The sequence below is a fragment of the Puma concolor genome, chromosome E3 (assembly GCF_028749965.1).
Source record: "Puma concolor isolate L17-30 chromosome E3, mPumCon1.1.hap2, whole genome shotgun sequence".
NCBI lineage: Eukaryota > Metazoa > Chordata > Mammalia > Carnivora > Felidae > Puma > Puma concolor.
Window position 1 is genome coordinate 41,651,086 of NC_141682.1, and position 25,622 is coordinate 41,676,707.

The 25,622-nt window shown below is 67.2% G+C and overlaps 3 protein-coding genes across 3 annotated transcripts in view; 2 read left to right on the top strand and 1 right to left on the bottom strand.

The window, feature by feature from the left end:
• The window catches only part of LOC147573235 (putative serine protease 29), a 280,540-nt gene that overhangs the window by 37,067 nt on the left and 217,851 nt on the right, over window positions 1–25,622 (top strand). The window lies entirely within an intron of this gene.
• Window positions 892–2,960, top strand: LOC112868772 (serine protease 29-like). Its single transcript, XM_086691683.1, has 5 exons — window positions 892–1,049; window positions 1,230–1,410; window positions 1,552–1,817; window positions 2,300–2,466; window positions 2,543–2,960. Exons 1-5 carry the CDS (start codon window positions 989–991, stop codon window positions 2,705–2,707), a joined length of 840 nt encoding a protein of 279 aa, XP_086547809.1. The 5' UTR covers window positions 892–988; the 3' UTR covers window positions 2,708–2,960.
• Window positions 8,882–25,622, bottom strand: part of CACNA1H (calcium voltage-gated channel subunit alpha1 H) — a 61,401-nt gene continuing 44,660 nt past the window's right edge. Inside the window, exons 11-34 of the mRNA XM_086691673.1 lie at window positions 24,988–25,173; window positions 24,264–24,381; window positions 23,936–24,091; window positions 23,633–23,723; window positions 23,284–23,492; window positions 21,031–21,441; window positions 20,376–20,476; window positions 20,091–20,214; window positions 19,945–20,013; window positions 19,666–19,850; window positions 19,324–19,450; window positions 18,954–19,079; window positions 18,640–18,729; window positions 18,236–18,428; window positions 17,716–17,733; window positions 16,175–16,326; window positions 15,274–15,383; window positions 14,962–15,095; window positions 14,667–14,741; window positions 13,131–13,205; window positions 11,940–12,061; window positions 11,411–11,813; window positions 11,149–11,321; window positions 8,882–10,592 (exon numbers count right to left, since the gene is read on the bottom strand). Coding sequence (XP_086547799.1) covers window positions 9,591–10,592; window positions 11,149–11,321; window positions 11,411–11,813; window positions 11,940–12,061; window positions 13,131–13,205; window positions 14,667–14,741; window positions 14,962–15,095; window positions 15,274–15,383; window positions 16,175–16,326; window positions 17,716–17,733; window positions 18,236–18,428; window positions 18,640–18,729; window positions 18,954–19,079; window positions 19,324–19,450; window positions 19,666–19,850; window positions 19,945–20,013; window positions 20,091–20,214; window positions 20,376–20,476; window positions 21,031–21,441; window positions 23,284–23,492; window positions 23,633–23,723; window positions 23,936–24,091; window positions 24,264–24,381; window positions 24,988–25,173 — 4,450 coding nt within the window. The 3' untranslated portion in view covers window positions 8,882–9,590. The remainder of the gene's footprint in view (window positions 10,593–11,148; window positions 11,322–11,410; window positions 11,814–11,939; window positions 12,062–13,130; window positions 13,206–14,666; window positions 14,742–14,961; window positions 15,096–15,273; window positions 15,384–16,174; window positions 16,327–17,715; window positions 17,734–18,235; window positions 18,429–18,639; window positions 18,730–18,953; window positions 19,080–19,323; window positions 19,451–19,665; window positions 19,851–19,944; window positions 20,014–20,090; window positions 20,215–20,375; window positions 20,477–21,030; window positions 21,442–23,283; window positions 23,493–23,632; window positions 23,724–23,935; window positions 24,092–24,263; window positions 24,382–24,987; window positions 25,174–25,622) is intronic.

Here is a 25,622-nt window from a genome sequence, read left to right on the forward strand (position 1 = left end):
CGCCACAAAAATTGGGTCATTTGCCCCCTTGGAGGCCACCTGGATGGGTGCTATTGGTGGCAGCTGGGAAGGTGGGCTGTGAAGCCCGGTTTGTCCACTCAGGATGGGGCGGAGGCCAGTGGACGGGGACCCTGTGCCACGTGCGGGGGTCCGTCCGTGGCCCTGACGGCCGGGCCAACGCGCGGGAAGAGACGTGACTGCACTGGCCGGAAGCGGGGCAGGGTGGGTGGACAGCGCCCCGGGCCGGGCCTGCCGCGGGCTCTGCGGCCTCTGGTGCTCAGACGTGTGGTGAGAAGCGCAGTCAGCCGGGGGTGGGCGGCCAGGGTGGGAGTCTGGCCTCCTGGGTGTGTGATGGGCAGAACCGGCTCCCCTGCACACACTCTGCTGATGCTCGGCGGACTTCTCAGAGGAGCAAAGGCCTCCCTCCTTCCGGAAGCGCCCGAAGTAGGAACAGTGGCCGGGGCAGGGGCGTTCTGGGCCCTGGGAGTCTGCCCGCCCTTGGGGAGAAGGTCTGCCCGCTGCGTCGCCACATGCCTGAGGCCTGGGGACCCGTGCTCCGAGCTGGGGGTGAAGAGGGGTGCCTCCCCGGCCTCCGGGGGTGCAGGAGCCTGCCTTGGGGCGTGCGGGGATCTTCCTCTGCTGCAGACACTGGCGGGGGCCAGTCCGCGTGGCTGAGGGCGGCCGAGTCTCAGGTGGGGAGTGGGCCGGGGATGGCGTATCCAGGTGGCAGCCGCCCCCGGGCTCAGCCTGACACCCAGCTGCCTTTCTCCCCCATCCTCCACCCCCCCCCCCCCCCCCCGCCAAATGGAACACTGCCCAAGCCGCCCGCCCACTTCCTGTGGCCAAAAGATAAAGGACCTCGGGGGCCCCCAGAGCAGAGACCCATGGAGCCTGGCAAGGTAGGGATGCTGTCCCCACTCACACGGCTGCAGAGGCCCCTGGCCCCCTCTGGCCCTGAGCTGTCCCTCCGTGCCCTCTCTCTTTGCAGATGCTGTGGCTGTTGCTTCTGACCCCCTTCTTCTCGGGGACCTGCCTCGCGGGGAGCCCAGGTGAGTCCTGACCCCACAGGGGTCCTCCCTTCCCAGAGGCTCCTGTAACCTTGTCTCCAGTTCCAGTCGCTGGGGGGCCTTGGGGCTGCCTGTCGTGCCCTCGGGGGAGGCCTAGGTGGGGACGGGGCTCGGCCCCGGGCCCGAGGCCCGGCCTCCCTCTCCTCTCATGTTGCTTCCCAGCCTCCCTCCCTGAAAACGAGCTGGTGGGCATCGTCGGGGGCCACAGTGTCCCCCAGGGGAAGTGGCCGTGGCAGGTCAGCCTGAAAGTCTACGATTATAACTGGGCCTCGTGGGTGCACATCTGCGGGGGCTCCCTCATCCACCCCCAGTGGGTGCTGACCGCCGCCCACTGCATCGCCCGGTGAGTCCCGCCCGCTGCCGTCCAGCTCTGGGCGAATCAGGAGGTGTGGGAATCCGGGCTCCAGGCAGGGTTCGGCCTCCCCGCGGGGCGGAGGGGGCCGCCCTCGAAGGACCCGCCTCTGTGGCTTCTTTGCGACCTCAGGAAGGACGCTGACCCGGCAGCCTACCGCATCCATGCCGGGGACGTGTACCTCTACGGGGGGAGGACGCTGCTGAATGTGACCCGCGTCATCGTCCACCCCGACTACATCAACGCCTATCTGGGTGCGGACGTGGCCCTGCTCCAGCTGTCAGACTCTGTGAAATACACAGCTAACGTCAGGCCTGTCAGGCTCCCGTCGGCCCCGCTTGAGGTCACCCCAGAGGACGAGTGCTGGGTGACCGGCTGGGGCAACGTCATGATGCATCGTGTGTACGGGGTGGGGGTTGGGAGGGGTTCAGGGCCGCGCGAGGCATTTCCTGACCTGGCCACAGGGAGGAGTCCTGGCGGGTGGGCGGTTGCAGGTTCTGGAAAGGAATCGCCTTCCGACACCCTCCCCCACCCCACCCTGTGTGCGCCCCAATCGGGAGATCCGACCCCAGAGGCTGGAGGGTCCCTGAAGCAGAACTGAGCTCGGGACCCAACACTGTGACGAGGAAATTCATATTCTTAGTTTTTTTCCAACTTAGAGGAAGATATTGGGGGGGCGGGCAGAAACCCTCACCCCCCCCCCATTTTCTTTCCGGTCCTTCCAACTAAAGGCAGAATCCACCTTCCGGGTCTTAGGAATTTAGAGGGAGATGGGAACCCTGCACCCTGGGGTCCCCACGGTGGCGATCTGGGCGGGAACGCAGGCTCGCGGCCGACAGCGGGGGCCACGCTCCAGCCTCCGGTCACGTCTCTCCCCCAGAGTTGCTGCCTCCGCCCTACCGTCTGCAGGAGGTGGCGGTGATCGTGGTGGAGAACGCCGTCTGTGAGCAGCAGTACCACGACGCCACCAGCCACCGCTTGGCGGGCAGGAAGATCATCCAGGACGACATGCTGTGTGCAGGGACCGAGGGCCGGGACTCCTGCCAGGTGAGTCCCAGCCCATCCCGGCCCCCACCCCGAGCTGGAGGCCAGCCGGGGCACAGTGCTGTCTCTCCTTCCTCAGGGCGACTCCGGAGGCCCTCTGGTCTGCAAGACGATGGGTGCTTGGCACTTGGTGGGAGTGGTCAGCTGGGACCAGAGCTGTGCCCTGAGCAACTGTCCCGGGGTCTACGCTCGCGTCGAGATGTATGTGCCCTGGATCACACAGCAAATCGGGAGGGGCCTCTGACCAGGGCCTGCTGGCCGTCCGCCCGGCTGGGCCCGGAGGAGCGACGCCTCCCTCCCCCCAGAGCCTGCTGCTTCAGCCTCTGCGCCCCCGTCCCTGGCCTGGGCTCCGCCTTCGCTTCTGGCCTCCTCAGTGTCCGGGACTTCCCTGACTGCTGGGGGAAGGAGCAAGAAGATGCCGGGGGGCGGGCGGGAAGTCTCTGGGACCCAGGGTGCCTCGCTGTGCTGTCTGTCAAATTAAAGAGCTTGAGGAACGACCAGAGTGCGGTCAGTCTTTGTGGAGTGGGCTCTCCGTGGGAGCGTGTCGGCCAGCCCTGAGGTACAGGGGGCCGCGCTGGGGCTGGTGTCCTGCCAGGCTTGGCAAGGGAGAGTGAGGATCTCAGGGTTGGCTCCACTCTGCGGCCACAGCCCCCAGCTCTGTCCTGCACCAGAGGCCACCACGCGGTTCCAACCTTGCATCCGTCCCTCCTTCCATCCCCCATCCTTCCAACCATCCGTCCATCCTACTTCTCTCGTAAGGCAAGATCTGTTCTCAGAAGTAACCAGTTGCCACGCAAAAGTGACCTGGGTATGATGCCAACATGTCCTCCCCTTTAGGGACGTGCTTGCCCATCTGGGTACCTTCCGGTGAGGGTCTTCGCTGGCTCCCCAGGGGGAGTTGGGTATGAGCTCCAGGTGCTGGGCAGCAGCCAGGGAGAAATGCCCCGTAGGCATCCGGGTGAGGGGCTGGAGGCTGAGAAAGGAAGCCGGGAGTTGTCTCGGTAGAGCTGACGCTCAGACCCCGGGGAGCAAAGGGGGTGACAATGCCATAGGATTCAAGGGGGGCAGGAGGAGGCCAAAACATGGGTGTGCTTTCCTGGGCTGCCCCAGAGCGGGCGGCCCGGCCACACTTGGGGAGTCTCCCAGGATATGCAGATACCCCCTACCCTCCCCCCACCACACGTCTCCCACAAGGCACAGCCGGGTGAAGCAGGAGGCCACGGTGCCCCAGGGCCATGATGTGTGTGCGCTGCAGGGTTAGGGGGTGCCCTGAGCCCATGTGCCGGGCCTGGGGTGGGGCAGGGAGGGGTCATTCACCTGCTGTGCAGAACGGAAGAGGGAGGTGGGAGGAGGGAGGAGGGAGAAGGGAGGAGCTGAGGGGCAGGCTCCGTGGCAGGCCCCACCTGCTCCTCCTGGGCACCTGCAGCTATGGCTGTCCCCACCACTTGTGCCCCGTGGATGCTGCCCCCTGGCACTAAGTGGCCAGCTCTGGGCCACACAGGCCACAGCAGGACCAGGGCAGTCCCAGGTGGCCTGTCTGTAGACCCATGTTTGTTTTTCCCCGTCACCCGGACAAGGGTGGGGATGGGTGTCCCCCACCCCCAGGAAGCCCTCCCCGGTTCCCGGGGGGCACACTGGCTCGTCTCCTCTGTCCTCCAGGAGTCGGGTCTTCGGGGCCGCCCCGGAGGGTCCCAGCTCGAGGCCCAGAGTGAGCCGGGAGACAGTCAGGCCCTCGTGACAGGTGTCTGTGCCAGCTCACACTGCCCACGTCCCTGCCCCCGCGCCCATCTCGGGGTCCCGTGGTCTTCACCGCAGATCAGATGGGCACAGCCCCCAGCTGCCCAGCTCAGAGCAGGCGCTTCCTAACCGTCCGCCGTGTGGCCAGGGCCTGATGACAGAGCCGATTAGGGGCCCTGGGAGGGGGCTGGACTTGTCTGCACCCGGCCCCGGCTCCCGGCCCAGCTCCAAATCGCAGACCAGGTGGGAGGGTCCCTCTGAGACCCTCTAGGTCAGTGAACCCTTTAGGTGTGGGGAAACTGAGGCATGAGGGGGTTTGCCTGATGATCTGGCAGGATGAGGCTTCTCGGGGCACAGACTTGTGTCTCCTGCCAGCTCTTGGTTCAAAAGGCATGTTTGTCATGTCCTGATGAATGAGGACAGTGACACCAGCTGTGTGTTGGGGCCTTTGCTGAAGCCATCATGGCCACACGCCAGATGGTGAGCCTCGGGAAGGGGTGACCTGCCCATCAGTCTGGTTGGGGTGGGCAGCAGGTTCAGGCCCAGGAGGCCTGATGTCACCCAGTGCAGGGGCAGGTCTGGAGACGCCCAGGCACCACCCCCAGGTCCCCCAGGCATGACTTTGGGGCCATCACCTGTGCTGGCTCCACCAGCGGGGACCCCTCTCCCCACCCGTAACCCCTCACGTGGCTCCCTGCAGAGCCCTCAGCCTCCCTGGACACCTGGGTCTGTCGAGAGAGAACCTGGACACCAGCCTCGGAGCCCCCTGATGTCTCTGTGACACCGTGCGGCTTCTGCCCCCTTCTGACCGGAGAGCAGGGTGGGGTGCGGGGGGGGTGTCCTGGCTCTAGGTGCCTCCCTCCCCTGGCCCTGGGGATACCCTCCCGGCCCGCTGGGGTCTCCTGTCGCCCGGCGGACACAGTGGCCCTCTGGGAAGGGCCCTACCAGCACGGTGGAACGGCTGGACCCCCCACAGCTCCCTCTGTCCCTGGTACCCCAACCCCCTGCACCTCTCTGTCCCCCACCCTCTGCAAGCTGCAGGAGTCAGGTGGGGCTGTGGAAGGAACCGGGTGGACCATTCCAGAATCTCACCGCTAAGGACAGAGACTTTAGATTAAATGTATGTGTTTGTGTCTGACAACCGGAAGGAGAGAGGTGAACGTTGACCTAGAAAGCTCCTTCTGGCCCAGAGAGCCCAGAAGACTCCCCGAAGGACGGTGGTGATGTCATTCTCTGTGTGTTCGGGCACATGGCTGTGTCTGAACAGCCAAGAGACCACAGACTTTCAAAGGCAAAGGTTAGCGCTGTCTACCTCATAGAAAGACCCGGAAACGAGTGAACAGTCTGCAACTAGAACACCCAGCAGTGGGGCCCTTGGACCCGGTCCGGTGTTGCAGGTGGACCGCCGTTCCGCCCCCTGTGCCGAGGCCGAGGGCTCCAGTCGCCCAAGGGACCCTTCTCGTCACAACTCACGGAGATGCGAATTAGAACCTTTAACGAGGTGCCACCCCCGACCAGCACGGTGGTCTGTGGGGTGGGGTCGGCCGGCCACTCTCCCCGTTGCTGCGGATGGGGGGTGGCCCACGTGGCCTGTCCATCTCGGGCGTGCACATAGGAAGGGCCACAGCCGCCCGGCCCTCAGACCCCGGATGGGGACACCCCACGCCCCCCGTAGCAGCCTGGACAGCAGGGCGAGCGTGGCCGTGAGAGGTGAGGGCGTGCAGGGAAACGCGAGGCTCAGGGGGTGTCGCACGGGGGGAGGAGGGGACGGGGGTGCGGGACGTCCCCTCAACCCCCAACCTCAACCCCATCTCAGTGCCTGGGGGTCCCCAGAAATGTCTTTTCAACGGTCCTGGTTGCTTTCTCTGTCCCCAAGTGCATGATGTCACTCACCAAAGAGACCGCGAGTGAGCTGAGAAGCGGCCCTGGGTACAAGGGCCTGGGCAGGGCACGGTGGTTGGGGGCTGGGGACCCCACGGTGACCGCAGCTGCACCCGGCCGTGCCCTGCGCCCCCTTCCCTCTCCCTCAGTGACCCCCCCACAACCGGAGCCATGGTGACAACCACATGTATTCTGCAGGCACCGTAACGAGGATTAGCGCCCATGGCCTGCTCACCGGGCAGGGCGCGGGGACGAAGCAGTGGTCGGGGGCAGCAGAGGGCTGGCAGCTCTGGGGACGGCTCAGGGCTCTTCAGGGACATACCGGCAGACCCAGTCCAGGTAGTGGGTGACCCGGCTGTAGATGCCTGGCCAGTCGGCCTGAGCCCAGCCGTCGCCCCAGCTGACCACGCCTGCCTGCAGCCGGGTGCCCCTCACCTTGCAGACCGGGGGTCCTCCAGAGTCGCCCTGGGTGGGGGGGGAGGGTCAGCGGTGGCCTGTGAGGCAGGGAGTGTGGGGGCGGCAGGGGGTTACAGGGGGGCAGGGAGGCCGCACCTTCTTCTTAACGGGAAGTTATTTTTATGACAAGTGTAGTACATGCCCCTGGAAACTCTTGGCGGATATGGACGTGTCAAGATAAAAAAAAGAAAAAACCAAGAAATCCGTCCTCCTTCCTCCTTTCCTCATCCCACCCAAGGTTTGTCACTGTCCGTTGTTGGGGTGATGAGTTCTAGAACTTTCTGAGGCCTGGGTAGGCCTCGGGCCGGATGAGGTGTGGAGGGAGGCGCGTCTCGCAAGGAAAGGCTCCAAGGGGACAGGGTGAGGGCGGAAAGACAGGACCAGGCTCCTTCACGCCCAGAGCTGCAGATCAGAGATGAAGGGCACCTCGGGCAGGGCAGGGGTGGGGGGTTCCTGTGTGCCTGGAAACCAAACCCACACAGCCGAGACCAGGAAAGGTCAGGGTCGAGGGCAGCCAGAGCTGAGTCAGCGGCTAGTGTGGGGGTGGGGGCAAGGAGGAGGGGTCCCCCTGCGAAGGCCACCACGTGGGCCCACGTGACCCATGTCCCCTGGGCAACCAGAGACCCCAGCAGGCTGGGAGGGCATCCCCGGGGCCAGAGAAGGAAGGCACCTAGGGACAGGACCCCCCTCCCTGTGCCTCAGTTTGCTCTCCTGTCAAATAGGGGGCAGAAACGGCACAGTGTCCAGAGACACTTGGGGGGGGGGGCACAGGTGGCCCTCAGAGTTTCTGTCTCAAGCCGGGGCCGGGTGCAGACAAGTCCAGCCCCCTCCCAGGGCCCCTAATCGGCTCTGTCATCAGGCCCTGGCCACACGGCGGACGGTTAGGAAGCGCCTGCTCTGAGCTGGGCAGCTGGGGGCTGTGCCCATCTGATCTGCGGTGAAGACCACGGGACCCCGAGATGGGCGCGGGGGCAGGGACGTGGGCAGTGTGGGCTGGCACAGACGCCTGTCACGAAGGCCTGACTGTCGCCTGGCTCACTCTGGGCCTCGAGCTGGGACCCTCCGGGGCGGCCCCGAAGACCCGACTCCTGGAGGACAGAGGAGACGAGCCAGTGTGCCCCCCGGGAACCGGGGAGGGCTTCCTGGAGGTGGGGGACACCCATCCTCACCCCTGTCCGGGTGATGGGGAAAAACAAACGTGGGTCTACAGACAGGCCACCTGGGGCCGCCCGGGTCCTGCTGTGGCCTGTGCGGCCCAGAGCCGGCCACTTAGTGCCAGGGGGCAGCATCCACGGGGCACAAGTGGTGGGGACAGCCATAGCTGCAGGTGCCCAGGAGGAGCAGGTGGGGCCTGCCACGGAGCCTGCCCCTCAGCTCCTCCCTCCTCCCGCCTGCACAACAGGTGCATGGGCCCTCCCTGCGCCACTCTGGCCCGGCACATGGGCTCAGGGCACCCCCTAACCCTGCAGTGCACACACATCATGGCCCTGGCCCCGGGGAGGCTGTGAGCCCCCGAGAGATGGGGTGAAGCAAGAAGTGGCTGAGCCTGAGGCCCTTCACTGTGTGTCCTCTGCCCACTGGGGTCAGTGTCAGAGAGCTTAGGTTAGACCGTGGCCCCAGACCGGGTGTTGTCCCCCTGGGTCACAGCACATAAGCTCTGTCCTCAGCCAGGAGGAGCCTCCCACCACACAGACTACACTGGAGGCAGCCGTGGCCGGGGGGCCACGGTGGGGTTCTGCTTTGCCGTGTGGCAGGAAGGGCCTGGACCTGGCCCCGGGGCTGGTCTGCACTACCCTCAGCCACCAGCGTGGTCACAGCTGTCACCCACAAGACTCTGGAGCCATCCCAAGTCCTATCCTATCCCGGCCCGTCTATACCTACTCTCATGCTGGGAAGGAACCCTGGGAGGCCAGCGGGGCACTGGGCAGGTCAAAGGTCAGGGCCAGAGTCTTCGGGGCAGGAAGAGGACCGAGTGGGCAGACGGCGCAGCCTCAGCAGCTCGCCCCCCAGCACCCAGCCCTGCTGGGAGCCCTGGCAAAAACTTGCCAAGTTTCCCCAGAGTGTGAATGCCCACGTGTGAACTTGGTTCCCCTCTCGTGAGCCTGGCTCTTTCTTCCAGAACCAGAGGGGGGCCGGGCCAAGGCTCCATGGAGACTCCGGGGCCAGCCCGGGAGCATCACCCAGCTCCGCTCTCGGTGAGGCAACGGGCCCGCCGCGCTCCTGGCAGTGGTGCGGGTCCCGACGGCGATAACCCAACGCGTTTCTTAAATAAGTTAATATTTATTCCCCTTTGCTTTGCCCCCCACCCCCTTCCCCCTTCCATTAAGCAGCCAAATTTCCTGTATCAGATTATTGCAACGTTTAACCTGAATTTGTAAAAGAAACGTCCGCGAACCGCAGGGGCTTTGCTGCAACCTCCCAGCCCGGGCGGGGCCACCAGCAGAGGCGCCGGCTTATTGCATGGACCCCACTCCCTGGGGACGCGAGCGTGCCTCGATCGCCCCAACACGGATGCTGGGCAGCGGGCCCGGGAGCGGAGGCGGACAGGGGGACGAGGAGGGGGGACAAACAGGTGAGGACTCAGACCGTGAGCAACAGTGAAGCGTGGCCGTGGTGGCCTCGGGGACCGAGCTGCCACCAACCAGAGCACAGGTGGCCCCGAGCACGTGTTCCCTAGAAAAGTAAGTGGGTGTGAGGACGGGGCTCTGCTGGGCAGCCTCCGACTTCCCTCTTTTTGGTCGTTTTCTGGTCTTTGTCCCAGGGATGCAGCGGTCGCGAGGGGACCGCTGACCAGGCCTCAGACCGCCTTGGCGGAGCTGGGAAAACCCAAACCCGAGCGCACCGGCCGGAGGCTCCCGGGCCGACGGCTACCCCTTGTTCTGCTTCGTCCAGACCCGGCGTCTGCCTCCCTCTCCCTGGGCGGACGGCCTCCCGGGCTCCTCTGCCTCCGCAGGGCCCGAGCTGGGGTCCACGCGCAGCCCTGCCCGGGGCCACCACCCTGCCGGGTGCGCCCCAACCCCAGTGCTAAAACCTGTGTGGCACCGTGCCCTCAGCTACACGGGCTTGTCTACATGGTCACCCGGGATGGGGGTGGCCGGGGGGGACCCAGCTTTCTTTGGGGGGCTCTGGAGGACTTTGAGGTGCAGCCCCCGTCCCTTCTCTGGGGGGTCGCTGGAGAGCACGGGAGGCTCTGTTTTGTGGGGTTCAGGAGGCACTGTGGCCCCCAAAAGGGAAGCTCTGGGTTCAGGGGCCACGCTGTGGCCGCTGTCCGCAAACAGGTCTCCGCCAGGGCCCCCCACGTCCAGTGGCTCAAAGGCGAAGCTGGGGACGGTCAGGTGCTCTGCGCGACAGGCCGCCTGTGCGCGCCGCTCCCCCTTGGCGGCCGCGTCCGCCCCCGCCCCCTCCACGGGCTCCAGGGAGTCCCTGTGTGGCGTGGCCTCACAGGACGGGGTTCGCCGTCTCAGAGTGCCGCTGCCCTCTGCCGCCGGGGGCCGCGCGGTGCCCTCGTCCTCTGCGGGGGGGTCTACGGAGATGCAGGGGGGGCTCATCTTCTTCTTCCTGCGGGCCCCCGAGGGGGGCTCCGCCTCCGGGACCCGGGTCTTCACCTCCCGGACCTCCGAGCGGCCGTCCCCTCCGCCCTGCTCCGCCGAGGGCCGCCTCTGCTCATCCGCCTGGCCCGGCTGCCCCCGGAAGCCCTGGGCGTCGACGCCACAGAACCCGTGCAGGTCCGGCTCACCGCCCGCTCCCGGGGCATCGGGGGAGGCCGAGGGGCTCTGCGCCGAGCTGGTGATGTGGCTGACCTCCTCGTCAGCAGGGTCCGGGGCCTCGGCCTCCTCCCCTCCGGGGGCCGGCGGCCTACCGGAGACGCAGCGCTGCCCAAAAGTATGCTTGCGGGCGCGGACGCTGGCGGGCCTCGGGGAACGGGGTGGGGACCGTACGGAGGCCCCCAGGGACGCCTGCCTCACGGGGGTCTTCCCGCCGGGCTCCGCCCAGCCTGGGCCACCATCCCTGGGGCCGGCCATCTGCCCTTCCAGGGAGCTGGTGCGCACGGCCTCCTGCAAGGATACGGGGTCAGGTGACCAAGGAGGCCGGGCAGGACCCGGGCAGCAGCCAGGGGCGCGGGAACCCCCACCCCACCCGCAGAGTAGGACCGAGACTCCCCAGGGCAAGCGGACACGCCGTCCCCCGGCCCCACCTATGCCGAACGCACCACTCGTGCTGGGGGCACAGCGAGGACAGAGGACTAAGGACCTGAACTCCCGTGGGCAGAGCCTGCTGTGGCTCGGGAGGCCCCGCTGGGCACAGAGCCCCCACCCTGCACAGCGCCAGCAGGGCCCGGAAGCCCAAGCACAGGGCACGTGGCAGAGAGAGGATCTGAGGCCGCGGCAGGCGGAGAGTGGTCTCAGGGTACGGGCGAGGCTCAGGGGTGCTGCGCTGCACGGGACTGAGACCAGTGCCCGAGGAGACACGGTTCCTGGGCCCTGTACGTCGTCCCAGACTGCAGGGACGTGCCCCCCTCCCCTGGTGTCCCCGCCACTCATCTTTCAAACGGGAGGGAACCACGGTGGGGCCCCCAGGCCTGGGCCGCGGGACTCGGAGGGCTTCTCCTACCTGTCTGCGGAGCAGTCGGCTGAGGCTGGGGGAGCGGGTTGCGCCCCGAGGGGACAGGGCACCGAGGGCGTCGATGTCCCTGGCTGGGGATGGTGCGGCCGAAGAGACCCGGAGGGAGGTGCAGGGCTCCGCGGGCAGGGAGTGTGCAGAGGTGGACAGACCCGGGGCAGGACCTGGGGCAGGAAGGTGATAACGCTGCAGCCTCGGCCACCTGGCGGAGGCCCGGCCGCCCCCTCCCACCGGCCGCCTCCAGGGGCCTCACCCGAGCAGGTTTCCGCATCCGCTTCCGGCAGCGGGCGAGGGTGTGGGGCGGAGGCGGGCGCCACGGGCCGGAACATGTAGCTGTCGTTGGGCAGGGACAGCATCCGGGACACAGACACCTTGCGCACGACCAGGAGGCCGGGGGCGTCCGGGCTCTGCGGGGCCGCGGGCCTGGGGCGGGCGGGGGCGCCTCGCGCCACCTCCAGCTCCAGCTCGGCGTCCAGCTCGGCGTCCTCGCGGGCCTCCTTGTTGCTCTCCTCCAAGTGCTTCATGAGCACGGCCACCACCACGTTGACCAGCACGAACTGTGCCACCAGCACGAAGGTGACGAAGTAGATGGGGGAGATGGCTGGCAGGTACGTGAGGCAGTGCTTGTCCTCGCGGGCGCACTCCCGCAGCGTGTCCTGTGGAGGCAGAGCAGGCGACTGCGGGGCGCCCCCCCCGCCCCCCCCACCCCTCCCCCCCCCGCCCCCCCCCCTCCCCCCCCCGCCCCCTGGGCGCCCCGCCCCCCACGACGGCTCAGGCGCTACCTTCATGATCCCGTTCCAGTTGTCCCCCGTGGACACGCGGAACAGCGTGAGGAAAGCCATGCCGAAATTGGAGAAGGTGGCATGCCGGCTCAGGCCCTCGCAGGGGTTGTCGTCACTGCACTCTGCCGGGGAGACCCTCGCTCGGTCAGCCCGAGGGCTCTGCTGGGCGGTGTATACCCTGGGCCCCGAGGCCACACAGGGCCACGCCGGACCCAACCGAGAGCCCTGCCCTCCCCCAGGGAGCAGATCGCGCTCTCTTGGGGAAAAGGACCCACGCGCAGCTTGGGGGCCCTGGCAGGTGGGTGCTGGCCTCTGTGGGGGCCGTGCCCTTTCAAGGCCGGGGGAGGGGAACAGGGCTGCCTGGAGCCCCACCCTGGCATGTGAGACTTTCCAGGTGGACACGGTCTCTGCGGGTACACAGGCCAAGCCCTCCGTGGCAGCTGGCTCTGGCTGAGCCCCAGCAGAGGGCACCCCTGCTCCCCAGGGCTGCCTCTCAGGTCAGCATGCCCTCGGGCCCCAGGGCCAGGACGGACACGGCTGCCTTGTCGTGGGGCATAGGAAGCACCCCGAATAGGGGGCTGGGGTCTGGGGCACCAGCTGCCGAGTCCCAGGATCCCCTCTGGGCAGACCCTGAGCTGTGACAGCCACCTCCACGCGGGCGGCTGCCGGCAGCCACTAAGCGCTCAGTGACATCGGGTGTTTTTGAGGCGATCCCAAGGGACTGGGCTGTCCTGGAAAGTCCCCACCTGCTCCCTGCCCACGCTGGCCAGAGCCTCGGGCCTGGGGGGTGGAAAGAATCCCCGGTGACCATTAAAAAGGACACGGGGCAGCGTTTGTATCCCAGGGACCACAAGAAGCGGGGAGACGGGTGCATGTGCGAGTGCGTATCTGCACGCGCACACTTCCTCACGCTCACGTATGGCCCTGTCCTCCTGGCTAGGCGTGAACGCGTGTGTATCCGCGCACACCCGTGTGTGCATGCGTGTCAGGGGTCTGGCACCACACTCCTGCGAATGCGCGGATGCCCCTGTGTGAGGCCGATGCACGGGCGGGTCTTGGGCAGTGAGGGCTGATGGGGGCGGCGGCTGGGTGAGGACACAGATGGGGCAGGAGGCGGGTGGCCGGTGTGTGGCGGGCGGGCACCCGGGGCCCGGGGGCCGCATGCGCGTGGGCGAGGCTGCGCACACTCACCGAGCCTCCCGAACAGCTCCACCCCCAGGGCAGCATAGATAAAAAACAGGAGCATGAAAAGTAGGCCGAGGTTCCCTACCTACACGAAGAGAGAAGCAGAGTGAGGTCAGGGGCAGCCTCAGCCCCCACCCGCTGGGCTCTGGCGCCCCACCTCGCCGCCCTCACCCACACTCCTGGCCAGGCTCCCGACACTGCCTTCGAGCCCCGTTCTCCACCCGTCCCTTCAGGCCCGGGAGCTCTGTGGCCCCCGGGGGCCCCTCTGCCAGCACCCCCACCTCGGTCCCTCCTCGGTTCAGTTCCTCACACCCACCCTGCACCCCGGGCCCCACCGCCCCCTGCTCCTCTGCTCCTCAGAGCCCCAGGCCACCTCCAGCCTCAGGGACCCCACTGGGGGCTGGCTATGCAGACCTAGGGCGTCCTGCCCCCTGCCCGGCCCTGGCACATGCCGCATTCGGCAGGGCGCCCTGGCGTCCTGTGACCCGTGCTGCTCCTTCTGTGGCACCCATCCCCCTGACTCCTCCACCCCTTCCCCCCATCACTCCTGCTGGCACGGGCCTCAGGGGCCGCAGAGGGGACAGGAGGGGGCTGGCCGAAGGTGGGAGGGGGTGTGTGGTGTGCAGATGGCCGGAGAGGAGGGGCTGTGGGGGGTGAGTGAGCGGCTGGACAGGAACGCGCTGGGCTAGCAGACGGACAGCTGGCTGGGAGAGCTGGACATGGACAGAAGGACACAGGGGTGGACGGACAGATAGCTGGTGGGAGGGCTGGACATGGACAGAAGGACCCAGAGGTGGACAGACAGATAGGTGGTGGGAGGGCTGCAGATGGACAGAAGGACACAGGTGGAGAGATGGCTGGTGGGAGAGTTGGATGTATGGACAGAAAGACACGGATGGACAGATGGACGGACAATTGGTAGGAGAGTTCGATTAACGGACAAAAAGGACACAGGGGTGGACGGATGGATGGACACTTGGCGGAGAGTTGGATGTACGGACAGAAGGACACAGGAGCAGGTGGATGGATGGACGGCTGGCGGAGAGTTGGATGTATGGACAGAAGGACATGGGTGGATGGACAGACGGACAGCTGGTGGAGAGTTGGATGTATGGAGAGAAAGACACGGACGGACAGACGGATGGATGGCTGGTGGAGAGGTGGACGTATGGACAGAAGGACACAGGGGTGGACAGACGCGCTGGGTGCAGTCCTCTGAACTCAGACAAGTCCTTCTGGTCCACATCCTCTGCCCACTGCATCCAGAATCGGACTGGGGGAGGTGCGCCCTGGTCTCCAGTCTTTCCCAGAGGAACCGAGGCCCAGAGAGACACGGCCCTCCTCTCTGCCAGCACAGCAGAGGCGTTCCCTGCACACGTGGGGCGGTTACCGTGGCTTTTGCAAGACCGATGACCGTGTTAGCGAATGAATCGCATCGAGTGAGCCCCCCCCCCCGCTGCGTCTCGTGGTCTTGGGGGCGGCTGTAATGCCCACCTCGGGGCCGTGACGCGGACCCGGGCCCCGGGTCGAGGAGCTGCTGACCTACCTGGGGCAGGGCTTGAACCACCGTGTCCAGCAGGGCCCGCATGCCTGTGGCCATCTTGAGCAGTTTCAGCACTAGGGCCAGGAGCCGAGCATCAGTGGGGGGCGTGGGGCCTGGGCCAGTCTGACCCTCCCCTGCTGCCGGAGACCCCAGGGCCACCCCCATCCCTTACGCTCCCCGGCCCCCGGACCGAGCCCAGGGGGACGCCGCAGGGCGAGCCGAGGAAGGATGCTGGGCCCGGGGCCGCGGAGGCCACGAGCAGGGGTCCCCGGGCGGGACAGGCGGGCGGCCTACCGCGGGCGATGCGGAGCACACGCATGATGCGGATGATGGTGGGGTTGATGGGCAGGGCCGCGTTCATCTCGATCTCCTCCAGCGTGATGCCCATGATGGACAGCAGCACTATGGCCAGGTCCAGCTGGTTCCACCTGGGGCAGGAGGCGGGCGGGCTCAGGGCCTCCTTCCGGCGCCCCGGCTGCGTCCCGCACCGCTACTCGGCAGGACCTCGTCGTCGGGCCTCGGGCCGGGACCACGGGGCGCAGGGCTGTGGCTCTCACCCGCCCGTGCCCCAAGGGTCCTCCAGGCCCCGGGGCCCGCCCCACACACCTGTCCTTGAAGAACCTCCGGAACCCAAAAGCCACCAGCTTCAGCACGGCCTCAAAGACAAAGACGATGGTGAACACGTAGTTGCAGTACTTCAGGGCCTCGTCCAGCGACTGTGAAGAGAGCGTCAGGCTGCAGGGCCAGCCCGAGGTGCCTGTGTGCCAGCCCCACCCCCCTCCGCCCCAGCAGACCCTCGTCCCTCGGGCCTGGCCAACAAGCCCTTGTATGCAGGGCAGTGCCTGGTCTGGCGGCGTGGACAGCCTCTGGGACGAGGGCACCGGTCCCTCCCAAGCCCAGACCCCTGGCCCAGCCTCAAGTGGACCCCTGCCCACATCCCAGGACGTGGCCATGCCACACCCGGCGTGGCTTCAAGGAAAGCCACGGAGGTTCAGGGTGGGAGGCTCTGTTGTTCTCGTCCCTTCCTCTGAAGGAGAAAGAGGGATGTCCTTTCTTTGATGAAATGGGGACGCAGACCACATCAGGGCGAAATAAAAAGCCGACTGCCTTCCCCCTGCCCGTCCCCTGCCCAGCTGATGCCTGGGCAGCTGGATGTTCCCACAGACAGCACTACTGGGGGGAGGGCCCTCCTCGTTCGCAGATGGCACCATGGAGGTAGAGGGGGAGGGCCCCCCAGGGCACACGGCCCAGGGAGGTTCAACCAGCTCTAAAAAAAGGAAAACAAGGACGCTTTGCTCAAACCATAGCTTCACGTACCCCACCAACCCCAGCGAGGGCTTGGGAAAGTCTGCAGACGTGGGACCCCCGCCCCCGGCTCTGACCAGGTCCACCCCGCTGAGCGTCAGACCCCACCAACGGCCCTCCCAGGGCTTGCGTCCTCGCCACTGGTCCTGCGGATGGCGGTGGGGGGCGGGGGGAGCGAGAGTCTCCAGGCACTGAGCCCCACCTTGGGCTGGTTGTAGTGTTCCATGGACATGGTGATGACATTGACCCCGATGATGAAGGTGATGAAGAGGTCAAGGTAGTGGCTGGTGCACAGCGAGTGGATGGACCGGCGGGTGGGCGAGTAGTCCGCATAGTAGGGCCGGCGCTGGGCCTCTGCAGGGAGAGGGTGCCGTGAGCTGGGGCAGGGGGCTGCCTGCGCCCCGCGGCACCAAGATGGCCCCGTTCGTCTGCTCGGAAGCTGCGGTGTGCAAGCTGCTGGGGAAGGGCCTTGGGCTCAGACATGGGGGTTTGCGCGAGCCTGGGGGAGAGTTTCTCCCCAGAAAGGGGGCACCATTTGGGGCAAGAAGTGGCTCCTGCTGCCGGCTGGAACCACGGGAGGGGAGGCCTGGGGGACTGGGTCTCAGGAGCACGTCGCCCATCTGATCAGGGGGCCCCAACCCCAGGGCAGGGCCTAGGAGTGGGCCTGGCAGCCGAGACCCCACCTGGGCCCTGCCCTGGGGTCCCGCTCAGTCCCCACCCTGCCAGGGGCTCCCAAGCCGGGCTTTGTCGTCGGCCCTCCTGGGCTGACAAACACCAGTGCAAACGCCCTGACGAGGAAGCCTGAGCAGACAAGGGCCTTCCCGGGCGGCAGGGTCAGTCCATCCCCGACCCCAGCCGCCACAGGGCAGGCTGGCCTACCCCCTGCGCTCTCTCTCTCTCTCGTTCCGGGCATGAGCTGGCCCCGGTCACCAGGCCCAGAGTCCCTCCCTCCTCGTCCTCCAAGGGGCCAGTGGCCACCGCCTGCTGTCTGGGCTCTGCCGGACCTCTGGTCCATCTGAGGTTGATGGCCACGACCTGGGGCGGGGGTCATGCGTCCTCCAACGGTTCTGCCTGCACTAAATGCTGCCTGCAGTCACCCCGTTAGAGCTTATCGGTGTCGGCTGAGCACCAAGTGAAAGCACAGCTGTCCCCACCGCACACAGACACACTCCTGGGCCACAGCACCCTGCACAGGCGTGGCCAGGGTGGCGAGAGCTATGGTGGCCCGAGCCAGAAGGCCCAGGGCCTGGGAGAGCAGGGGCTGCTGGGAGCCGACCCCTCCCCGGGACCCTCATGCTTCCTGGGCTGGCGTGCAGTCACTAGAGAGCTTGGCTCAGCTCACAAAGCCAAAGATGCAAACAGCCGGGCGGGGCAGGCCAGTGCCGGGGACGGGGACGGGGAGCGGCCACAGATTGGCAGGTGCCCCAGGACGCAGCAGAGCTCCAGCCATGCAGGCAGCCAGGTGGAGGGACGAACCCAAGCTTGGAGACGGCAACACGGACACCAGGCAGGTGAGCCAGCGGATCCTCCCTCCCGCTGATGCCTGGCGCCCACCCCCCAGCCATCCTGGGCCCACCCCGCGATGGACCCCAGCAGGCCCGGCACCAGCCTGCAACGTCCACCCGTCCCCATGGCAGCAACGGAGCCCGGAGCAACGGAGCAACGGAGCCAGGCCAGCCCGTAGCCCCGTGCACTGGCTGGCCGAAGCGGGGGGCTAAGACATGCAGGGCGGGGGGCAGATACCTGGGCTGGGGAAGGTGCCTGGAAAGACAAGGAGATGGTCTGAGCTGGCCTCGGGGGGTGGGGCATGGACACTCCACACGGGGCGGGGCAGGTGGGGACACTCAGCAGGCCCCCTCCTGCAAGAAGCCCTCCTTGCTCCCGAGCTGGCTGGGACTCCCCTAAGACCCTGTCTGACTGACGGCTTCGCTCGCTCTTCCCTCGGGAAACGGACCTGCCCCTGTGGTGACGGGCGCTGGAAACCGGGGGTCTCGTTCGTGTCCTGTGCCCCCTGGGAGGAGATCCCCGCGCCACCTGTCCCCGGCGCCCTCCCCTGTCCTGGCCCCTCCTTGGCGGGGCGGGGGGGGGGGGGGCCCGGCCCCCACGCAGGCCCAGGACGAGGCGGGGCACTCCGGTCCCACCGCGGAGAAGCTGCTGGGGCCCGCGTGGGAGGGAGACCCGGCCAGAGCCGTTCCGCAGTCCCACGGGCACGGGGCTCCCGCGGGTGGAAGGGGCTGACCCACCGCCACGCAGAGCGCCTTACTCCTGCGTTTCCTCTCCAGGCGCCGCTGCCGCTTCTCCTCGCGCCGCCGCGCCTCCTCGGCCTCCTGGTGCTGCCGGCACTTGTGGAAGTTCTCCACCACGACGCCCACGAACATGTTGAGCACGAAGAAGCTGACGATGAGCAGGAAGGAGATGAAGTAGAGCAGCATCCACGGGTTGTGGTTGGGCACCGGCTGCGGCACACAAGTGACACGTGGGTCCCCGTCCTCCAGAGGGCACCTGTCCCCAGGACGGCCCACGCACGGCAGGATCCGAGACGGGGCTGCCTGGGAGAGCTCTGGCCCCACACGGCTGCGAGTTCTGAGGCCAAAGGCAGCCTCTTGGGGTCAGCTTGCCCGAGACGACCCAGAAGACACGGAGAAGTGGGTCCCCCGCCCCCCGCACCTGCTGATCTATGCCCACGGCGTCCAGCCCGTCATACATAATGTTCACCCAGCCGTCCTTGGAGGAGAGCACGAACAGGGACATCAGCGCCTGCGGGGCCGGAGCAAGGGTGGTCACCACAGCCCTGCCTTCACCCCGAGACACCCGAGGGACCACACGACCCCCCGCTGATGGTCTCCGGCTCACAGACAGACCTGACCGTGACTGCCGTCCGGGGTTTCCGTTTTTCCCAGAAAGAGGAGGGCAGCCTGCACCCGCTGCCTGCACCCCATCCCTGCCCTGCCCATCCCCCACCAGAGCCCCGCCCCGCCCACCTGGCCTAGGTTGTCGAAGTTGTACTTTCGCCGCACCCAGCGGTAGCGCGCCGCCCGGCACTCGGCCTTGGTGGAGATGTTCCTGGTATCGGCGCCTTCGCAGTAATAAAACTTCCCCTTGAAGAGCTGACCAGGGCGTCGGGGTCATCCGGAGGGCCCCGCCCTCCTGGCTCCCAAGGCGGCTGGGACTTCCCTAAGACCCTGACTCTGACGGCTTTGCCCGCTCTTCCCACGGGGTGGGAACTCACGGGGGCGGACCCATGAGTCCACCAGACCCGCCCCGCACAGCCCTCCCAAGGCTGCCGGGCTGCTGCTGACCACAGACCACTGTCCCACGGCTGGGACACCCACGGGCAAGCAGGGTGCGCACCTGCACTCCCAGGATGCCGAAGATGATGAAGAAGGCGCAGCAGATGAGGACGATGTTCCCGATGGGCCTGAGTGACGATATCAGAGTCTCCACCACCAGCTTGAGGCCTGGAGCACGGCTGATGACCCTGGACGCAGAGCAGGGGCCCATCCTTGAACCCAGCCCCCAACCCCCATCCCCCATGCCCCCCCCACCTCCCGCTTCCCTGACTCCAGGACCCGCTCCTCCACAACCCCACCCCCACCTGGCAAAGGCCCCGCCCCCTCCCCCACTCCTCCTCTCCCTGCCTCCTCCTTGACTCCAGGCCCCACCCCTCCCTGGCTCCGCCGAGGCCCCGCCCACCTCAGCGGCCGCAGCGTCCTTAGCAGGCGCAGCACTCGCAGGATGCCCAGGATCTTGGCGCCACCGGCGGAGGCCATGGCTACCACGATGTCGACCAGGGACACCAGGACCAGCAGCCCGTCCAGCACGTTCCAGCTGCTCTGCAGGTAGGCGTGATCGCCGGAGACCAGGCCCAGGGCCACGACCTGGGAGGCGCAGAGGAGGAGCCCAGGTGGGGGGCACATTCAATTGGGGGCTGGGACAAGTACAGAAACTGGACACTGCTGGGCCCGCTGGTACCTTCACCATCATCTCAGCCACAAAAATCGCCGTGAAGATGTAGTTGGAGACGCTGAGGAAGACACGCTCCTGCAAGGACAGGCTGGTGAGAGGGGCCGGCCGCGCTCAGCCCCGCCCCCACCCCCCGGGCCAGAAGGGCGCCTCACGGTGCTGCTGGGGTCGATGTCAGGCCTTTCCAGGGCGATGGTGATGCAGTTGAGGAAGATGAACACCAGGACGACGTGATCGAACATCTTGTGGGCGATGATCTTCTGACAGGAGACCCGGAACCTGGGCGGTTGGGCACGTGAGGCAGCGTGACCCGCTCCAGGGACCGCGTGGCTGCTACAGCCCCAGAGAAAACAGCTCCGGGGCGCAAGAGACCCCGAGGCCCAGGGACGCTCACTGGGTACCCAGGGGGCGGAGTCAGCCCCTCGTCGTGTGCCCCTCACCTGTTCTGCGGGGAGAAGAGGTACAGGGCCCAGGGCTCCCGGCTCCGACACCACGCGGGCTTGTAGGGCTCCAGCACCTTGCGCAGGCGCAGGCAGCAGCTCTGGGGGCAGAGGACGCAGGTCCTCAGGGCCCCTCCCAGCCTGCCCCCGCCCCCCACCGCGGGCCCTCCCACACCCAGGGCCCCCCTCCTCCTTAGGCCCAGCCCCATCCTTCTGTCTCTGGGGTCCCAGTAGTTCCAGCCTGGTCCTCCCCACCCACTGACAGAGACCCCCGCTGGGAGTCCAGGGGACCCCTCCCCCAGCTGGCCCCCATCCTGCAGAACCGCCCCGAAAAAGGGCCTCACCGAGAAGGTGGCCCTGCCCTCTGCATCTGAGGAGCTGCCTGCCAGGGGCTGACCTGCTCAGGGCTCAGAACCACCCCTCAGGTGGGCGCAGGGTCGAGCCCGGGGCCAATCTGCTCCAGGGCTCCGGGTGGATGAGCTGAGGCCGTGTCCCCGGCATCAAGGGCTGCTCAGCCTGTCCTGCTCTCCCCACCCACTTGTCTTGGGGCACCAGGAGACCCCACGAGTGACGTGGGGCCTGGGTCCCCGCCTCAGGCTCTGCTTTGGGGAACAAACCCAAACAGGAGGGAGGTGTGGAGGACGGCCCCACTCACGTTCTCCACGTCGTCATCATACTCGGCCGAGTCCTCCTTGTGGCCGTCGATGCGCAGAAAGAACTCACTGGGCAGGGCGAGCACCTGCCCGTTGCAGTCGTGGAACTTGCTGGGCAGCAGCGCGGCTGGCCGCGGGGGCCGCAGGTCCAGCGTGCTGCGGTGGTCCAGGGACTCGGCACGGCGCAGCGGGACGGTACGCGTCCCCGGCGAGGCCCCCGCCCCCGGCCTGCCGTCCTCCGCCTCCTCGTCCGTGCTCCCCTTGCCCTCTCCGGACAGCAGCGACTCCCGCTCCCCGCACTGGCTCCGGCGCTTGAGGCTGGGTGCGCGGCCCAGGCTGTTCCAGCTCGAGCGCCGGCTGCTCCAGGCACTGTTGGGGCCCCAGTGGGCGCAGGGCGAGCTTCGGAGGCTGGACTGTGTGTAGGGGGGGTGAGGAGTGAGCAGGACCAGCCCCCCGCTGAGACGTCCCAGGCCCTGGGCACCTGGCCACAGGGGCTTTTCCTGACCAGCTGCATTACTACTAACCCTGCTGGCAGCATCTGTCTGTGGATCACCTCCTATAACGCGCACACAACCCTACCAGCGAGCACACTGCTTTTTCAGTGGTCTGCCTGTGGCACAAAGCCGGTCAACGAAGAGCCTGAGACAGCCAGTGAGTGTTGGGAGTGCGGAGTTGGGCCGGGGCTGGGGCTGGCGCTGGGATGGGGCTGAGCTAGACTGAGGCTGGCACTCGGGGTTGGGGTGGGGCTGAGCTGGGGCTGGGGCCAGGGCTGAGGTAGGGCTGAGGTGGGCCTGAGCTGGGGCTGGGGCCAGGGCCGGGCTGGGGCTCCGGGCTAGGGCTGGGTTGGGGCTGAGCCTGGGGCTGAGCTGGGCTGAGGCTCTGGTTTGGGCTGGGCAGAGGCTGGGACTGGGACTAGGGCTGGGGCTGGGGCTGGGTTGGGGTTGGGGCTGAGGCTGGAGCTCAGGCTGGGGTCAGGGCCGGGGCTGGGCTGGGGCTGAGTTGGGGCTGGAGCTTGGGCTGAGCTGGGTTGGGGCTGGGGCTGGGGCTGAGGCCGGGGCTTGCGCTGGGGCCCGTTTGGGGCTGAGGCTGGGTTGGGGCTGGGATGGGGCTGGGTTGGGGTTGGGGCTGAGCTGGGCTGAGGCTGGGATGGGGCTGGGGCTGGGGCTGGGGATGGGGATGGGGCTGGGACCAGGGCTGGGTTGGGGTTGGGGCTGAGGCTGGGGCTGAACTGGGGCTGAGTTGGGGCTGAGCTGGGGCTGGAGCTTGGGCTGAGCTTGGGCTGACCCGGGCTGAGGCTGGGGTCGGGCTGGAGCCAGGGCCGGGGCTGGGTTGGGATCGGGACTCGGCAACTTTGCCCGTTCTGGCCTGGAGAGCAGGTAGTGGTGCTTATCAACAAGCCTGGCACCAGCACTGGGCCAGACATCCTCAGACTCTGGTAGGGCTGCTGGGTGGGCTCCCAAATCAGCTAACTGGCCACCGCTGGACTTATACAACTGTTGAGTTGCCGTCTCAGAAGAGACAGGGGTTTTGCCTCTGCCTCCTCGCCCTCTCTGCTTTTACTCACTTCTACCCCCCGGGGCCAGCACGACGCTGCCTGCTGCCTGTCCCCCTCCCTCGGTCCCCAGCATCCAGGCTGGATGAATCAGGCCGCTATGCTGCTGCTCGGCTGAGCGCTTCTCGGTGATGGCCACACTACGTCCCATCTTCCTGCTCTGCCTCGACTTTCCTGCGTGTACACGCCCCGCCCACCCCTGGCTTCCCCTCGGCGGCTAGCTTCTCCCACTCTGCCCCCCCTACCCACCCCTCCCCCGCCTTCTGGAAGCAGGGTGGACTGTGTCTGCTGGGGCGGCGTTTCCTGGGTTTGCATGGGGAGCCCCCGCCCAGCTTCTATCATGTGTCCCCCCCCCACCCCCCGGCTTCTGTCACGTGTCCCCTCCCTGCTGTCCCTTTCCTTTGCCCTCCCGAGGTATGTCCTGTGCTCTACCGGCTTTTATCTTTCACTTCGGTCGGGAAGATGAACTGCCGGGGAGGAAGGGATCGCCATGCGCTCCCATGTGTCCTCCGCTCACGCTCCGTCTCCAAGAGCTGCCGCTCTGGCTCCACGTACGGGACAACGGAGCGCCTGTCTCCTCCGCTCGGGGATGGGGACCCACGGGGTGGGACTGTGGTGCGTGCAGGACCCACACTCATACTGGGAAAGGCCCCAAGGACCCGCGTGGGTGAAGCCTGGAGCCGGAGCAGGGGAGGGTCCCTACCAGTGACTTCTGGTCGCCCAGCTGGGGGTCCACAGAGCTGCTGCTGCCGCGCCTCGACTCCAGGAGGCCGGGGGCCGGGTCCAGGTGTGGGGAGCTCTTGGGGGTGGGCATGGGCGTGGCCGCTGTGCGCATGATGAGGGGAGGGGGCAGGCTGCCTCGGCCCTCCAGGTGCCCGTTGGGGGTCACTGCCAGTGGGTACATCTTCACCTCTGCAGACAGGAGGCGGGGATTTGCACCTGCAGAGCTTCCAGGAAGCGAACGTGACCCCTAGAACTTGCCCACGGGAGCCCGTGCTAGGCCAGGATGGGGTGAACGGCACCCCCTCGACCCCCATGGTGCAAACGCTCACCCGTGGCCCGGGCGTCTGGGAACTTGTCAAAGTCCTCCTCCAAGTGGGCGGATGTCTTGTCCTCGTCCGTGTCGGATCTGTTGGCGTCACCCTGTGGCCGCAAACAGAAGACACACGTGAGGCTCCCCCAGGACAGGAACCATCTGCGTCAAACACCCCCACGCAGGTCTCCTCCCTGGGCTAGGCTGGCGTGGAGGTGGGCGTGGCCGGGAGGGCTCGGCCCGAGGTTACTACCAAGGGCAGGTGTGGTGGCCAAATGATGCTCGCTCTCCATGTCTGTCTGGTGGGATTCCCGCCCCTCACCTCTGCCTGAAAGCCCTCCACCAGGATGGCCACCAGGAGGTTGAAGAGTACGTAGTTGCCGAAGGTCATCAGTGCCACGAAGTAGAGGGCCGCCCAGGAGGAGGTGGAGGCCATGCCGTTGTAGAGGACAACGTTCCAGTCCTCCTGGGTGAGGATCTGCGGAGAGGGGCCGGTTGGGGCTGGAGATGCCGAGGAGCCCTGGGGGGCGGCTTCACCGCACTGGCCTCAGACAGACCAAGGCACATGCTGGGGCTGCCCCGAGCAGGGCGGGGGGTTCTCCCGGGGACCACCGTTCCCGTCAGGGGATGCATGCCCACCCCAGCTGTACCTGGAACACGGTGACGATGGCCCACAGCAGAGAGTCAAAGTTCTTCCTGTCGGGGACTGTGTCTCCGGTGTCCGTTGTCAGGCTGAACTTGCACCCAAAGAGGTGCATGCCCAGGATGCTAAGGGCAGGACAGGATGGCAGGGAGGCGGGCAGCAGGTGAGCAGGTGCAGCGCCACGTGGCCATCCCTGCCCCCAGGGGTTGCCCTTCCACGCCTTCCCCATTGGCCCGGTCCCCAGCTTCCTGCTTTACAGGGGCCTCCCTGCCGGTGCCCACGGCCTAGCCACCTCCATCCTACAGGTGGGAAGACGGAGACCGGGGTGGGAGGAACTGGGGCCTGTCTTGCTCAGCCTGCCTGGGCCGTTCTCTGCCCCAGCCCATCGTTGAGGCTGGACCCCACGCCAGGCTGGCACACAGTGGGTGTTCAGCACATAGGTGAAGGCTGCCCCCACTCCTTCCCTGATTTCCTTGGGGCACAGATCCTCATCCATCCATCTGGGGGTCCTGCCCATCCCCCCACCCGGCTGCGAGCCTGCAGAGCGGAGCCCACTCTGGGGTCCCACAGGGCCTGCCAGCACACGGAGGGCCAGCCAATAAGTCTGAACAGAGAACCAGGGACGGAGCCTCCACAAACGGGGGGCAGAGCGGTGGGCGGAGCGGTGGGTGGGCCGTGCCCTAACCACGTAGCCCCGCGGGGGGAGGACGGCTCCCCAGCAGCCGACCCACCTGAAGATAAAGATGAAGAGCATGAGCAACATGCAGAAGGTGGCCACGTTGTCCATGGTCTTCATGAGCACCACCAGCTGGCGCCGCAGCGCGGGCATGAAGCGCACCAGCTTGAGCACCCGCAGCAGCCGGAAGGTTCGCAGCACCGACAGGCCGCCGTCCGCCTGCCCAACGATCTCCCAGACGCTGCGGGGCGGGACCGCGGGTCAGGAGGGGCCCCGCGTTGGGACCACGCCCCCGCCGCGCCCCTGGCCCCGCCTCCCAGCGCCACACCCCCTCCTCACGAAGACCACGCCCACCTCCCTGGGGACCCCCCCCCCCCCCCCCCCCGCCCCACACACACCCCTGCCACGCCCCTGGCCCCTACTCTTCCCAAAGCAGGAATGCCAGCCCGGGAGCCTCAGTGGCTGAGAAGTTAAGCTGTGTCAAGGCGACTAGAGCCCCGCGGGGGGGAGGGGGGGGGTGCGATTCACCATCTAAATAGCTGCTGTCGCTGGTGGCTGCCGGCCTCCAGCAGCTGCGAGAACTTGGGCTCTGCTCTGGTCAGAAACTTCTCCATCCGGGGCCCTTTCCCCATCCTGTGCTCCTTACAGCGAGCTCCGCCTACCTCGTCTGCTCCCACTCAACCCTGTCCC